The sequence below is a fragment of the Sarcophilus harrisii genome, chromosome 1, assembly GCF_902635505.1.
Source record: "Sarcophilus harrisii chromosome 1, mSarHar1.11, whole genome shotgun sequence".
Lineage (NCBI taxonomy): Eukaryota > Metazoa > Chordata > Mammalia > Dasyuromorphia > Dasyuridae > Sarcophilus > Sarcophilus harrisii.
The window spans coordinates 233,789,671-233,805,858 of record NC_045426.1 but is presented as its reverse complement, the minus strand read 5'-3'; the positions used below and the strand labels follow the sequence as shown (position 1 = coordinate 233,805,858).

The 16,188-nt window shown below is 41.0% G+C and overlaps 1 protein-coding gene across 2 annotated transcripts in view; it reads left to right on the top strand.

Annotated features, from left to right (window-relative positions):
- The window catches only part of FLII (FLII actin remodeling protein), a 39,846-nt gene that overhangs the window by 3,037 nt on the left and 20,621 nt on the right, over positions 1-16,188 (top strand). The window contains exons 1-9 of one of the 2 annotated variants that reach the window (XM_031938560.1): positions 7,660-7,754; positions 7,859-7,969; positions 8,149-8,220; positions 10,346-10,426; positions 13,199-13,284; positions 13,920-14,081; positions 14,174-14,277; positions 14,770-14,945; positions 15,256-15,413. In XM_031938560.1, the coding sequence (XP_031794420.1) occupies positions 7,889-7,969; positions 8,149-8,220; positions 10,346-10,426; positions 13,199-13,284; positions 13,920-14,081; positions 14,174-14,277; positions 14,770-14,945; positions 15,256-15,413 (920 nt within the window). In that variant the 5' untranslated portion in view covers positions 7,660-7,754; positions 7,859-7,888. Of the gene's footprint in view, positions 1-7,659; positions 7,755-7,858; positions 7,970-8,148; positions 8,221-10,345; positions 10,427-13,198; positions 13,285-13,919; positions 14,082-14,173; positions 14,278-14,769; positions 14,946-15,255; positions 15,414-16,188 lie in introns of those variants that run through there. The other variant, XM_031938552.1, reaches the window with a different exon arrangement.

The following is a 16,188-nucleotide window of genomic DNA, read 5'->3' as shown; positions in this document are numbered from 1 at the left end:
AAACAAAGCAGCCTGCTAACATACATCAAGTTTACAGAGCCTTGACATATACAATCTCATTTGAGCCACGCCATACTCTAGTGAGAAGTAGGTACAATTTTACTGGCCTTCAGAGAAGTTTTAAGTAACTTGCAAAGGGTGATGGAGACAAGATTTGAATTTAGGTCTTTCTGACTCTGGGACACGCCCTCTATCCAATAGGTCCCACAACCTCTGTAAAAATGATGATGATAGGGCTGAACTTCATTGTCTACAGCTTCTTCCAGTTATAATCTTGTGATCTTGTGATTTGGGGCCACTCTCCTGGCCCCTCACATGGCTAATAACAGATTGAGTTGGCTCTCCCACAGGGAGGATGGAGGTCATGGCTGTGCTAGGGGTTTTTTAGGCCAGCCCCTTGCAATTTTTAGTTGGAGAAAGGAAGCCTAGGGAAGTTTTATCTTATTCAGCCTGAGAAGGGCAGTGCATAGAGCCTGGGGCCTCACATTTGGCCTCAAACACTAAACCTGGACAAATTACTTAAATCACTCTTTGCCTCATTTTTCTCAATGTAAAATGAGAACAACACCAGCCAGTAATTCACAGGGTTGTTGTAAGGATCAAATGGGATAACTTTTCTAAAAGTGATTAGCACAGTTTTGTTTAATTGGATCTAGCTCTTTGTGAGCCCTTGGACCTTGCATGTCCATACATCCATCTAGTTTTCTAGGCTTGGCAAAGATACTGGAGTAGTTCGCCCTTTCTTTCTCTACTGGCACATAGTTAGGTACTGCATGTGTACACATGTCTGTGTGGGCTTGATGATGATACTCATGGTGACATCTCACAAGTCAAGAGCCTGGATCTGATGTTAGGTGCTCAGACTAAAGCCCGCGTCCTTTTCCCTGCGCCCATTGCTGGTTGGCTTAGTCTGGGTCTCTTCATGCACTGTCCTTCTGTGGTGGTTTCATTTTTTCCTGGCCCCCGTTCCTCCCTCCCAGCATAGTCTAGCCTTGATCACTTGGGTTAGCAACATAGTTGTGTGCTTCAGGTCGTGGGAGTGCAGGCTGGCTTTAGGGAGCTGGGGTCTGTCTGCCCCCCTCTAGGTCTCCTGCGGGGGAGTGACTGGATCCTGAGTCAGGAATGAGACCCACCCTCTGAGGCCTCAGTTTCTTCTTCCCGGAGGGGACTGTTGGCTGGTGCATGGAGGACTTACCCACCAGCTGCGGTCTGACTCAGTGCTGGTTAAAATCTCTGAAGCCTCTACTTTGTGGGTTATCTGGTACCATTTTTAATCCCCAAACTGCTTGTCCCTGGGAATTCAGGGAATGCAAACTCAGTTTAAAAATAGCTGTACAGAATTAGAAAGGAAAATCTCAATCCCAGAGAAACCTTGGCCATTTTAGACTCATCTCTTGCCTGTTGGCATCTTTTCTTATCTTCTAGGACCTCCCAGATATATCATGTCCTCCATGGAGTTCTCCCTGGAGGTCCTAACAATATCTTTGATACCTTTGAAGTTTAGACTTACTAATAAAGTACTGCTGGATGAAGGAGCGTACACAGTTCAGTCCCTTCTCTCTGCTCTCATGGCAGCACCTTGTACTTTTCTTGTGGCCTTTCTCATATCTTGGTTCATAACTGCAGTACTCAGAGAGACTTTAAAGATCATCTGATCCAACTCTCCTATTATACAGTAGGTTATTTGTGCAATGTTACATTGAAAATAGAAGGGCTAAGATTTGTATTTAGATCTTTGGGCTCAAAATCCAGCTGTGTTTTCCCATTTTTCAGTCACTCTGGTTGTGGGTATACCTGTCTTCTTCCTTTACAAAATTGCAAATTTCTTATAACTTCAATTATCTTTTTTATCTACTGCTACCTCCTCAAGGGCCTATCACAGTACATCTAAATTATGGACACTCAGTAAGAGGAAGTGGGGTTAGGCATAGGAAGCAAGCATTTATTAAGGACCTACTATGTGCCAGACACTGCACTAAGTGCTTTTCAAGTTTTATTAGCTCATTTGATTCCATAAGTGTTTGTTGAATGAAATGCCTGAGGAAGTAAACTAATTGGTTTTAGGATTTGAATAAATCATCCCTTGAATAGATATATTCAGCATTTACTATATCAACTCATCTTTTTCATGAAGCCCATTGATTCTTAGATTATCTCCTCTTGACCTGTCTTCCCTTTTCTTTTTGTAAAATTCAATTTTAATTTCTCTTCAGTTCCAAATCCCCTTCCTTCTACCTTCCCTTCCCCTACTCTGCTGAGGAAGTAAGAAAAATAAAGCCCATTACAAATGTGTATAGTCAGGCAAAACAAATTCTCTCATGTCCAAAAAAAGCCATGTCCAAAAACATATGCTTTAATCTGCCCTCTGAATTCATTACCTGTTTCTGGGAATGGAGAACATGTTTCATCATGAGTCCTCTGGAATTATAATTTCATTGTGTTGATCAGAGTTCTCAAACATTCCAAAGTTGCTTATCTTTATAATTTTGTCATAATTATATAAATTATCCTCCTGGTTCTGTTTATTTCACTTTTTATCAGTTCAGGTCTTCCCAGGTTTCTCTGAAACCATCCCCTTCATCATTTCTTCTTAAAAAAAAAACAATGAATATTGTATTTGTTAATTTTTAATAAATATTATGTATATAGTGTGGGTATATATATATATATATATATATATATATATATAAAATTTTGAGTTCCAAATTTTTTCACTTCTCATACCTTAACTCATTGAGGTGATAAATCACGTGATATCAGTTATACATATGAAATCATGCAAGTTATATTTTCATATTAGTCATGTTATAAAAAAATATATCAAGAAAAACAAAGAAAGTGAAAAAAAAAGTATGCTTCCATCCACAGACTTCATTAGTTCTCTCTTTGGAGGTGGATAGCATTTTACATTCTAAATCCTTTAAGATTGTCTCGGATCATTGTATTGCTGAGAACAGCTAATATCAATCATATGATATTGCTGTTACTATGCACAGTGCTCTCTTGGTTCTGCTCACTTACTTTGCATCAGTTCATATAAGTCTTTCTGGGAAAACCATTCTATTTGTCATTTCTTATAGCACAATAATATTCCATCTCAATCATATACTACAACTTATTTAGCCATTCCATGATTGATGAGACTCCAACCAAGTCCTAGTTGGACACTATACAAATAGATGTAAGTGGTGTTAAAGCAGCTCTGAATTTCCAAGTTTTTGCCACCACAAATATTTTTTGTACATATGGGTCTTTTTCTTTGATTATCTTTGAAGTTTAGACTTATTAACCAAAGTACTCCTGGGCTGAAGGGAACATACACAGTTCAGTAGCTTTCTCTTGACCTGTTTCCCAAATTATTTGTTTCTGGTAATACAGTTAATATCTTACATGTTCTAATTTTTCAGTCTTTCAACTGTTCTAATCTTTCTTGTTGACCTATTTTCAAATTGTTGAGTTCTCCTTGTTCTTTTCTCTTTGTCAGTTCTTTCTCCTTTAAGAGCTCTAACTCCATTTAAAAATATCCAACTTCGTCTTTTCCATTTATATATTAAGTTCTTGTGACCAAATCATTATATTTTTTAAGGTTCTCTCCCAACTTATGGAGCTATTTTTTTCTTGTGGGTTTACCTCTTGGACTTCTCTTAGATTACAATGTTTCTTCAATGTTCAGAATTTACTTTGTGCCAGGACCAGGCTGTGCCCTCTTGGATGAAGTGGCTAGCTAGGCATTAGTCCTAGTCCCTCTGCAGCCTGGATGCATTTGCCACTACCCCATCATAATTCTGCTGGAGTAGCTGAGTCCTGGTCCTTTTTCTCTGTGCTGTCTTCAGTAGCTCTGGCTTTGGTCAAGAATCTAGGACTGTGTTTGTCCTAGACCCCTACTTCAGCCTCTGTTCCTTGACTTTTTTGCTCCTAGTTTTCCCTGAATATCTTTGCATAGTCTCCAGCTAGAACTTGGAGTTGTCTCTTGCTGTGGCCTTAGTATATCCCAGGGCTTTACATCTCCTTCCCACAGACCAACATACACACCTAGGAGCTGACTTTGCCTTCTCTTGTGGCTCTGATTAGCCTAAATGAACATCAGAGATCAAGCTGGACTCAGCACTGCCAGGGCACATCATGGGTGCCTCAGTCACTTCCTGGGGATTGACTTTGATGTCTGATACAGTTCTGACAGGCCACAACAAAGATCTTACCATCTTGAGTCCCCATTTAATACATTAAAAAAAAAAAAATTTTTTCCCCCAACTCTTTCCCATTTACTAGAGGCTGCTTTTGCTGGTTTGTACTTTTCTGAAAGACTTCTGATCCGGAGCTCTTCTGTAAAGTATTACATCAAAGTATCCACTTCCCAGTACCATGGTTGTAAAAGACCCCAAGACAAGTTCTTCCTCTAGAGCAGGGCTTCTTAAACTTTTTCCATTTTTATCCAAGAAAGTTTTGTGAACCAAGTATATAGGTATATAAAATAGATATCCAAATAAAATAGTGACTGATGATAAATGAAAATTTTACAACTCCCACATTCAGTTATGAGACCCTATATGCATCCATGAACCACAGTTTAAGCTGGGCTGTAGAGGCTCATCTCTTCCCCTAGTAGGGGGAAATAACATATTGTCCAAGAAGATCATAGTCTAAATTCTACCATACTTAAATAATAAGTGAATAGAAAGTGCTTTGAGATCTAATGAGGGAGATCCTCATTCCACCCAGAGGTGTCTTCAGGGAAGGCTTCCTGGAAGAAGTAGTTTATGAATGATGAGTGGCCCATCAGGGGATAAAGATGAATACACTTTCCAAAGACCTATTATTTGCAAATTTCCCTACTGCTTGATGTACATTCTTTCATTTGATCCTCGTCATTGTGCTTTGAGACTGCTGGTACAAGTCATTTCCCCACTTTATAGATAGGAAACCATGGATGAAAGAAAAAATGACTTTCCCACTGTCACAAAGAATGTCAGCAGCAGAGCCGGGACTCAAGAGCCTGGGCTATCATTACTTTGCAGCTACTGTAGTCATTGTTTGCAAAGCCCTTAGCATAGAGCCTGGCACATGGCAGGCACAGAGTGCCCCTTTCCTTCCTTTCCATATTTGTCATGCATCCCTTGGTCCATATTTGGAATGATGATTGGGACCAGAAAACAAGGACCATCTGGTTTCTGTCTCTGTAGCTCCGCTCTCTTGTACTCCTGTGACATTTCATCAATACCCATTGAGTAGATTCCTGTTGATGGCAGCTAACTTGCCTTTCTCCCTCTCCCCCATACCTGGACCCAAGTGGGCCCATAGAGGAAGAGAGGCCCTTTACCTCTGGAGTCGGTGGTCTAGGGGTGAGGACCCCAGACATCAGTGCAGGCAAATGTATTCATCTGCCATCTGCCATCAGCTCATTTCATGTAACATTGGGCCAAATTACTTTATCTTCCTAGGCTTTGGCATTCCTCATCTCTGAAATGGGAGTAGTCAGGGCTGCTAGGCGGTGTAGTGACTGGAGTGCCAGGGCTGAAGGCAGGAAGACTCATCTTCCTGAATTCAAATCTGGCCTCAAATACTAGCTAGCCATGTGACCCTGAGCAAGTCACCTAACCCTGCTTGCTTTAGTTTCCTCATTTGTAAAGTAAGTTGGAGAAGGAAATGACAGAACTGCTCCAATATTTTTTCCAAGAAACCCCTACATGGGTTCACAAAGACTTGGAGACATCTGAAAACTGAATACGTATTTATTCTGCCACCGACACTGGTACAGGCAGAGACATCCTCAGCAAATTCCTAAATCTCTGTTTCCAAAAGTTCTAAGAATAGAAGTAGATGCTGGTTTGCAGTGGCAGATGAGGTTCCTTCCACTGACTACGTAAGGGGACCACTTTCTTCCCCACCCCCAGAAAAATGCACTAGCTACTTTCAGGGCTTTGAGGAAAAGCAAGTAGAGATAGGAAATGGGACAGGACTGGAAATTCTTTGATCACCAAGTCTGTACCAAGCACCTGCAGCATGTGCTTTGTCCATCAGAGAGGCAAGAAAGATTAAGTTCTTGTTTTCAGAGTTTTTGGTGTAGAGGCTTTTGACCTTGGGTCCACATAGCTTTAGGGTATTTGGAATAACAAGGAAGAGCTTGAACTTGGATGGAAAAAAAAGTCATTTTTTCCTTCACTTGTAACTGAAATTTGGCATTTCCTTCAATTATGAATGCCGGTGACAAACCAGTGTTAACAATACCTGTGAATTTGTGGTTCATAGAAATCACAGCTATTTTCATATCATAATTATGATGCTTATAAAATATCTTGAATGAGCCTTTACATTCATCATTACTTTGAAATTACTGTAGTTATTAGAACTGATACATTGCCCTATCACAATTTTGTTTAATATTTTGTAACTGTTTCATTATAATTGATTTCTTTTGTAATCCTATCTTAATGCATTTTAAAACATATGAGAAGGGGTCAGTAGAGTTCACCAAAATGCCAAAAAGAAGGTCCATGACACACCTGGACCGCTTGGCAAGAGTGGACAGAGGGCTCATCTTGGGGAAATGTAGGACAGGCAGACTGTGGAGGGGCCTTCATGTCAGGCTGAGGAGTTTGGACTTCATCCTTTGGGGCTATAGGGAGCTATCGAAGGTTTTTGAACAAGGAGGTAACATCAGAATTTGTGTGGGGAAAGTTAGCTCATACTATATAGATCCTGGAGCCAGAAGTCCAGCATCCTCATTATGCTGATGAAAGAAGTGAGCCTCAGAAAGTTAAATGACTGGTTTGAGGTTACTCAGGTAATAAGTAACAGAAGTTACCAAATTCAGTGTTCTTTTCCATGTGTTGTGTCAGTTCTGTGAGTTTATTCAGGCTTTGAGAAATTTTGAAAAATAATAATTGCTAATACTTATATACTGCTTACTTATAAGGACTTATGGACTACTTAATTATAAGGGCTATGCTAAGTCCTTATAATTATTATCTTCTTTGATCTTCACAACTCTTGGAGGCAGATGGTGTATTATATTCATTTTACAGATGAGGAAACAGGCAGATAGAGGTTAAGTGACTCAGCTAAGATCATATAGCTAGTAAGTGTATGAGTTCACAGTTTCTTACTGACTCCAGGGCCAGTGTTCCATCCTATGTGCCCCTGAGGTCATATAAGAATTCAAGGCTGGGTAAGAATCCAGTCTTCTATTTAACATATTTAACATGTATTGGACTATCTGCCATCTAGGGGAAGAGGTTTGGAGTGGGGAAGGAGGGGAAAATTTGGAACAGAAAGTTTTGCAAGGGTCAATGTTGAAAAATTACCCATGCATGTTTTGTAAATAAAAAGTTATTTTAAAAACCCCAAACAATTGACATTAGAGGTACATCCTCTGGGGAGTGCATAATTATCACTCAGTTACACCTGGAGTAGGTGTCTGTGTGTTAACTTTCCTTGCCAAACAATTAAAAATGACTAATAAAAAAAAAAATAGAATCCAGTCTTCTGACTCCATGACCAGTGGTTTGTCCACTATATTTCACCACTTGTTCTTAAGCTGTCATTATCATTAATAGGAATGGAAGAAATTAATAGGAAACTGAGACTCAGATTTTCATTCTGGCTGAGTATACTGCTTTCAAGCTTTCATACTGTACTTCTCACTAATTTTAGCTCCCTCCTTTGGTGTTGGTGTGTGAGTGAGATGGATTGGAGGAGGGAGAAGGAGGACAAAAGCTGGAGGCCACATCCTGAAGAGTAGAACATGCTGTTTAGAAGTGAGGTCATGGGTGGTAATCAAGGCTGGTGGGTGAGAGGGCCTGCATTAATCAGATTTTCCCCAAGCTTGTCTCCTCATGGCTTTCTCCTTGTCTGCTCTTAGGGTGGGTATTTTCCCGAACATGTCAAAGCTATGACCAGTCTGAGGTGGCTGAAGCTGAACCGGACTGGGCTCTGCTACCTGCCTGAAGAGCTTGCTGCCCTTCAGAAACTGGTAAGAACATTCTTCCTAAAACAGCTTGTTTCCTTCTCTCCGCAGCCCCTGGGAGCTGAGGGCAAGGATAGAACAGAGGAGGGTTGGACCCCCAGTGTGCATGGGAAGGATTGGTTGTGCAGATGTTTCTCTTTGCTCCTCAAGCTCTGTATAAACTATGCTCTTTTGATTCCTTCTAGGAACACCTGTCTGTGAGCCACAATAACTTGACCACTCTCCATGGGGAGCTGTCCAGCCTCCCCTGCCTGCGGGTAAGTCCCCGTCCCAGAAGGCAGGTCAGAGGGAGGACCAGACACTCCCTGCCTTGATCCTGAGTCTCTATCAGATGTCTAAGTCTGGGTCTCACAGAGGAGACAGACGTCGTGTATCAAACAGCCTCTGCACTGGAGAGCGCATAACCTTTGGAGGCAGAGAAGCTTGTGAAACAGCAGGGGAGAGTGTAGGAGGTGTGCGTCGTGAAGTGCCGGAACATGTGGTACAAACAGTAGGCCTTGGAGGAGGAGATCTCAGGGGTGGAGGTGGCCAGAAGAAGCTCTGTGGAGACGGTGGCCCTTACACCGGGAAGGAAGGACAGCAAGGATCTGGAATAGGGGAGCTTGCCAAAACAACACTGCTCTGTTGCAGTCAAGAGGCACCTTGGGCCGTCTGGCCCAGGCTCGGGCAGGGCGGATTTCCTGTGGGCTGGGATTGCAGCGTTCCTCACCCTTTGCTCCTCCAGAGCCTGCAGGGCAGAGTCCAGAGTGAGTGAGACCCAGCTTCTGTGTGCCCTGGGCCTCCACCACTCTTAGAGGAAGAGTTTTCAGACTGTTCAGAGTCTTAACTATTGAAATTTTGCCTCCCTTTATGGTATTGTCCCTCCCCCTTCATGTAATTATTATTATTATTATTTTTAATGAGGCAGCTAGTTGTTAAGTGTCTGATGTCACATTCGAACTCAGGTCCTCCACTCTAGTGCTCTGTCTGCTGTACCACCTATTATTGGGTGCTCAGAGAAATTACAAAGTTTACACAAAGGGGCCACTAAGGTAGCACAGTAGATAGAGCCCTGACTTGGAGTCAGGAGGACCCGAGTTCAAATCTGCCCTCTAACATGGACTAGCTGTGTGACCCTGAGCAAGTCACTTAACCTGTCTGCCTCAGTTTCCTCACCTGGAAAATAAGCTGGAGAAGGAAATGGCAAACCACTCCAGCATTTTTGTCAAGAAAACCCCAAGTGTTGGACATGACTGAAAGGACAGAGCAACAATCAAAATGCCCAGTATAGCACTCCACCCAAAGTGTGCACCCCACAAATATTGGTTATGTTGTCTGTAGGTCTCAGAATGGCTAGGATGGTAAAGGGAGGCAGTAGGGCACAGGTTCAGAACCCAGCTCTGGTGCTAACCGCCTGTGTGATCGTAGGCAAGTCCCTTAGCTGCTGAGGGCTCAGTCTCCTCATCTCTGAGATGAGGTATTTGGACAGGGGTCCCAAGGGTCCCTTCTGGACCTTGGACAGATCCCTTTGGATCTGTGAGCCCAAGTACTCACGGCAACACGTGTCTCTTTCAGGATAATTTTGTTTTTAGGGCAGATCCTTCCACCTCTCTGTAGTACTTCTTCTTCAAATGGACTTAAGCATAATGGGCATCTCCCATTGTAATTGTGGCTGAAGACCCATAGCCCTTTTCACTTTGATAGTTTATTAAATAGGACAGAGGAAGGACGTGTGCGTTAGTTGTGACTGCTGCCAACCCTCTATGGTATTTGGCCCAAGTTTTGTTGCTCTCTGTGCTGACTTTATTTTTATTGTTGCAGTCGCTGTGTGGATGGCTTTTCTTGGCTCTTGTTTCCTTCATGTCATCATTCAGCATACATCTCACGTTTCTCTGATTTCTAAATCCTTGTCATATTTCTTTATGTTCATGTACAGGTTCTTAGATCTTTCGTTCTTCAGTTGTTACTCATATATTTTGCTCCCAGGCTTTAGTTATTGTGGATAATATTTCTCTGAATGTTTTTGTATGTGTGAGTCCTTTCTGTTCTGCTTCCTTGGAGAATAGAAAAAATAGAAAAAAATCCTTTTAAAAAAATTCTCCTGTTTTCAAGGTTATTTTCTCTTCACTCCCCACTGTGAGGCTTGATATGAGGTCCAGTGACTTGTCAAACAGCACATCACTGACAGAGCTGCAATCAGACCTGAGGCTTTCTGACTCCTGGGCCTGACAGTTTCCTCACTTTTTCTTCCACAACGGCCATTCTCTTGAATTCAACCCTAGAAGGAATGCATTTGTGTCCCCTTCCCTTATTTTCAAGCCAGGAGTCTGTTGGAAGTTTTTGAGGGTCTCTTAATCTCTCAGTTTCACAGTGACATCATTAGTCATATTGCTTCTCTTGCAGGCAATTGTGGCTCGAGCCAACAGCCTGAAGAATTCTGGGGTGCCAGATGACATCTTCCAGCTGGATGACCTCTCTGTCCTGGTATGTAACTAGACTTTGCCTAGGATGTTTGATTCTCCAAAGAAGCCATTCCAGCCTGTAAGACATACCCCCCAACCTTTAGATTTCTGAATGTATTTTCGAAGCAAAAACCACAGCCTTGTCTGGAGCAAAAGGGGGAAGTATCAGTAACCTGTATTTGTGAGGCAGAAGTACCTCATTGCCCATGAATGGGTTTTGTTTTTAATGATCGAGTGGTTAAACCTGTTGGCTAAAACTTAGCTGTCTTATAAACCCTTAATTTCCTGATTTCCTAGTTTAAGAGGAAAGCAAAAAATCATAGGTAAACAAATAGAAGGTAAGGAGTTTTATTTTAAAAGAATAAAAAACAAAACCACTTTATAAAGCATGTTCTGGGTTCAATTCACATTGTGTATATCCCAATTCTTTACTTTCTTCACTGTGTCCATCTAGGGCCTAAAGCAATAGTCTCCAACTTTTATGTAATAAATGTAAATAAATATGTATATAATATATATATAATGTATATAATAAATTGTATGTTGTAAATAAATATGTAATAAAAAACCTTTTTAGTTAGAATACAAGGTTTTACAAAGGTGAATGTTGAAAACTATCTTTGCTTATAATCAGTAAAATAAAAAGCTTTTGAAAATGGAAGAAAAAACTAAAAACATTTTTGAGTATACAGTTTATAATTTATAAACTTTGTATTCATATATTAAAATATTATTAATCTTTACCTACACAGTATTGACCTTTAAGAAGATGATAGAGTAAAAATTTTCCAGAATAATTTTAAAGTTTGATTTATTGGTACAAAAACATTTTTGTTTTCACTAAAATATTAATTAATGAAATAATTATTTTATAAGTTATAAATTGTTGATTTTGTTAAGGTGATTGAATAGCCTTCATTTTTAAATTTTTTAAAAGCTTTTTATTTTCAAAACATGCATAGTTTTCAGCATTTATTTACTCTTGCAAAACCTTGTGTTCCAATTTTTTTTTCCTTCCCTTTCTCCCACCCTCTCCCCTAAACAGCAAATAATTCAATATATGTTAAATATGTGCCTTTCTTCTATACATATTTCCACAATTATCATTCTTAGGCTTCATTTTTTAAAAAGAATCTTGGTCTAATGCTTTGTGATAAAGTGATTCAGAGGGCCCATTCTAAGTTTATTTTATTTAACTACTTAATTTTAATGGTTATCATAACTGAAAAAGGAACTTCACAGACATAGCTACATGTAAGAAGTGAATCATTATTCTCATTAAAGTGTGACACTCATTTTTCAATTTTAGCCCCTGAGTATGCAAAAGTTTTGATATTAATATGACTGATAAATTTCCTTCTTCTCTGATGTCAATCAGTTATTCATACAAACAGCTTGGGAGGAGTATCACCTTTATACTTTTTTTAATAATAGATTCAAAGCCCACTGAAACTCTTTGGAAGATTTTTAAGAAATTTGGAAAATTCTTTTTTCAAGCTTGCTACAAGGGGGAGGCTAAGGTGATGGGTAGAGCAACTAGATAGTATAATAGATAGACCGCTGTGTCTGGAGTCAGTAAAACTGAGTTCAAATCTGGCCTCAGACACTTACTAGCTGTCTGACCTTAAGCAAGTCATTTCACCCCGTTTGCTTCAGTCTCCTTTAGTTTTTTCATGGCAGTTGTATTTCTACTCTGGGCAAGATGGGAGCAACCAGTTCCAAATAGATCATATGGTATTTGAAATGGAGTTCTGGACAGAAATTTCTCTAGGGAATCCCTACAACATAGAGGATGATGTTCTAGTTGGAAGTCTAGACTTATCCTAGCATAAGGCCAAACAGGCTAGCTTAAAAGAAATCAAACAGATTCCAGAAGGGTACACAATAAGGTAGATCTCACAAAAAAGTACTTGGGCTTGATTAAATTAGAATTAAATTAGACACCTCAGGTTTCTGGGCTGTTAGGCAAAGCTTAGCATTTTATAAAGATCATAGACAACCTATTTGGACATAAGTGGACATGTAGTCTAAATCTGTACGAAGTAAGATTTTAAAAAGAAACCAACATGGATTAATCTCCACAATTAGTTCTAGGTGCAGTGTTATTCTGGGGATACAATGTCTATATGGATTATATTCACTTCTGTACTCATAATGCACTTATTAATACAACAAATATGAGTAAGGGGAGATGGGCCAACAGAGGCCTAGTTGTTGATCAGGGGCCCCCCTCATTTTTTTTGTTTGCTTAGTCATTTTTCAGTTATGCCCAACTCTTCATGATTCTTTTGGAGGGGTTTTCTTAGTAAAGATATTAGAATGGTTCTAACGGACAAGAGATCTCATCCCCTTTGTTTTTATTATTTTCTTTGTGTAAACTTAATCGTTGCCTTCTGTTTTAATGTAATGAAATATTGTTCAATACTTACCTCTCTTTCAGAGAAATGACCCTTTCTGAGGGAATGTTCACCACCACTAACAAAAAAAAAGTTAAGAAAAACCAGTTGACTTAGTGACCAAGTCTAACAGTGTATGCTACAGTCCACATACCCGTTGCCCCCTCCTTCTTTAGCCCTACTGCTAAAAGAAAGGACTTGCTACTATATCTCTTCTTCAGGTCAAGATTGGGTGGCGCAATTATCATCCCATTTTCTGATCCCTTGTTGATGAACCTGGTTCTTAGGATTCCTACCCTCCCCAAACCTGTATTATAGAGGCTCACCTGGTGGCAGGATTGCTGCAGGAGGTACCAGGATTCTTTTTTCTTATCGTCTGTTTTACCTTTGACCCATAGGACCTGAGCTACAACCAGCTGACAGAATGTCCCCGGGAGCTGGAGAATGCCAAGAACATGCTGGTGCTCAATCTCAGTCACAACAGGTGCCAGCCCGGGTCACATAGAGGAACAGGAAAGAAGAGGGGGGAGGGAGGAAGATAGAGGCCTCCATCTTCCTCCCTACCTTTATCTTCCTGGCCTAAAGCTGTCTCAGGGATCCCTTCTATAGTTATTTATAAATATTCACACACACATATAGAATCATCATGTATTTAGGTAGGGGTGGACATGTTCCTGTGGAGATAGTATCCTAAAGCTCCAGAGAACAATTTCGATAAACGAGGTGATAGAAGCCAGGCTTTGGAAATAGTAGGGGGGGGGGGGGTCCTTACAAATGGTCTAATGTTATTTTTTTTTTTCAATTGATCTAATCTTAGCATCACATATTACATGTAGGGAAATTGAAACCCAGGGAGGTTGGGAAATGTGAAGCTTCTCTGAAATAGCAGTGGGGGAGAGGTGGGAGTGTTTCAGTGGAGATGGTCTCTAAAGAATCATTTTGATAAGAGGATGGGGGAGGTATGAAAGCCAGACTTTGGAAGTTGACCATTAATAATAAGGATAATAAGGGATAAGCAGAGTGGGGAAAGAAGGAAAGAACAGTGTGAATTTGGTGAGAAGCAGAATTTTAAAATAGGTTGGTAAGGTGAGCTGTGATTTCCTCTCTTCTCCCCATTAGCATTGATAACATCCCCAACCAACTCTTTATCAACCTGACTGACCTGCTGTATCTGGATGTGAGTGACAACAAGCTGGAAAGCCTGCCCCCCCAGATGAGACGCCTTGTACATCTGCAGACACTGATTCTCAATAACAACCCCCTTATGCATGCCCAACTCAGGTATTGGTTCCCTGGTTCTCCTTCCATTCAACCCTCTGCCCTCCTCCTTCCCCTTCTTATTATCTACATTATTCCCCTCTTTTCCCCTCCAGGCAGCTCCCTGCAATGACAGCCCTACAGACCTTGCACCTCCGGAACACCCAGCGCATCCAGAGCAACCTTCCTACTAGCCTGGAGGGCCTGACCAACCTTGCAGGTGAGGCAGCCCGTGGCCTGGGAGTGGCCCTTAGGATAGGGGAGGGAGTGAAGGGAAGAGAGACACAGACAGCACCAGCTTGGGAATTCAAAGACCTGGAGCCTCATATTTGTTCTTCCTCTACTTTGTGTCTTGGGCCTAGATTCTGAGCATCTAGTGAGATGGCAGGTATAAAAGTGCTTTGTAAATTCTATTTTTAAAATGTAGTCTTAGCTTTAACCAGAGGGGTTATGACCTGATTAAGTCATTGAGGGAACAGGCTTCTAGAGATCTCTTCCTCCAATATTCTTTACTGCCCCAAAGCCTCTTTCCTCCTGTTCATCTAGGGCCAAGGAAGAGGTTTATTGGCGTTGGATTCGTGGTGAGAGAGTAGTGTTGAAGGGAACCCCAGGTGGCAAGAGTAAAGCTCTGGGTCTCTTCTTGTCTGTTCTTCCCATTCTGCTAAAGTCTGGCCCTTCTTTATCAAATAAGTGCTGTCATCCTCCCAAACAGATGTGGACCTGTCCTGCAATGACCTGACCTGGGTGCCTGAGTGCCTGTACACCCTTCCCAACCTTCGCCGCCTCAACTTGAGCAGCAACCAGATCTCTGAGCTGTCTCTATGCATTGACCAGTGGATCCAGATGGAGACACTGAATCTGTCTCGAAACCAGCTCACCTCTCTCCCAGTGAGTTATTCATGCACCCATGACCTAGACTTCAGCCAGGACATTTTGGAGAGGGGAATGGAAAGGGATGGCAGCCGTGCTCCTAGGAAGTAGAATGTAGATGATACAGTATAATCTGGTGAGATGGGGAAAATTTAGTGCTATGGTCTTTGGGGGAGAAGAGAAAGAAGTAGAGAATGGATGGGAGAAATTTATATTATCCACTTCCCATATGGGAGATGTCTCTGGATTTTTTTGGTGGGGTCAGGGAGAAGTATGGTCCCAGTGGACCATACATAAGCCTGGCCCTAACAGAGCTCTTGTTCTTTAGTCTGCCATCTGCAAGCTGACTAAGCTGAAAAAGTTATACCTAAACTCCAACAAAGTGGATTTTGATGGCATCCCCTCCAGTATTGGAAAGCTGGCCAACCTGGAGGAGTTCATGGCAGCCAACAACAACTTGGAACTCATTCCTGAGAGCCTGTGCAGGTAGGAGGCTGGGGTAAGGCCTGGGTGAGAAAATGTGTTTTAATCCCTTTTCCCCAAACCCTCTTCCCTCCTAAAAAAGTTCAGCTAAGACCTAAGGGAAGGAAAGTTCACCAGGCCTGAGGGAAGGAAAAGTTCATAATCAGTCTAGGACACTCATCCTAATCTTAAGCTTTGAGATATATGTCTGACTTAATGTCCTTTCCATTGTAATCGAAATCTGCTTCTTTTTCTCCTTCTTTCCTTTGATTGGGACTAATGGTTTAAAAAACCCCAATTGCTACTTTTGTTCAGCCTGTGACTTTTATTTTATTGGTCATGGACCCCTTAGGCATTCTGTTTAAACTTGAGCATCCCTTCTCAAAATCAATATGTTTAAGTGTAGTTAAGTGTTAAAAGTGTAGTCCTAAGTGTAGCTAGGACTCAATTGGTGTAAAAAATGAATCCTGTGAAATGACTTAGTTATTTGAATTTGAACAGCATGTGGAACCAGTGAACATATTTCATATAATTCTAATTCCTGATGTTATATTTGAATGCATGTGACCACTTCTCAGGATTCAGCATTTGTACCAATTGGAACATCACTATACAAAAAGAAACCAATTATGTCAAATAAGAATGTAATAGTGTTCCTCTGGTAAGTTCACTTCATCCTGGAAATATTGAGAGTCCTATTGTTGGTCAAATCCTTGCCATTCTTCTGTCCTTAGGATTGGCATCCCAAGCTTTGATCCCTCTAAACTTCATGATGAATTTGGGGATGTGACTCCTTTTT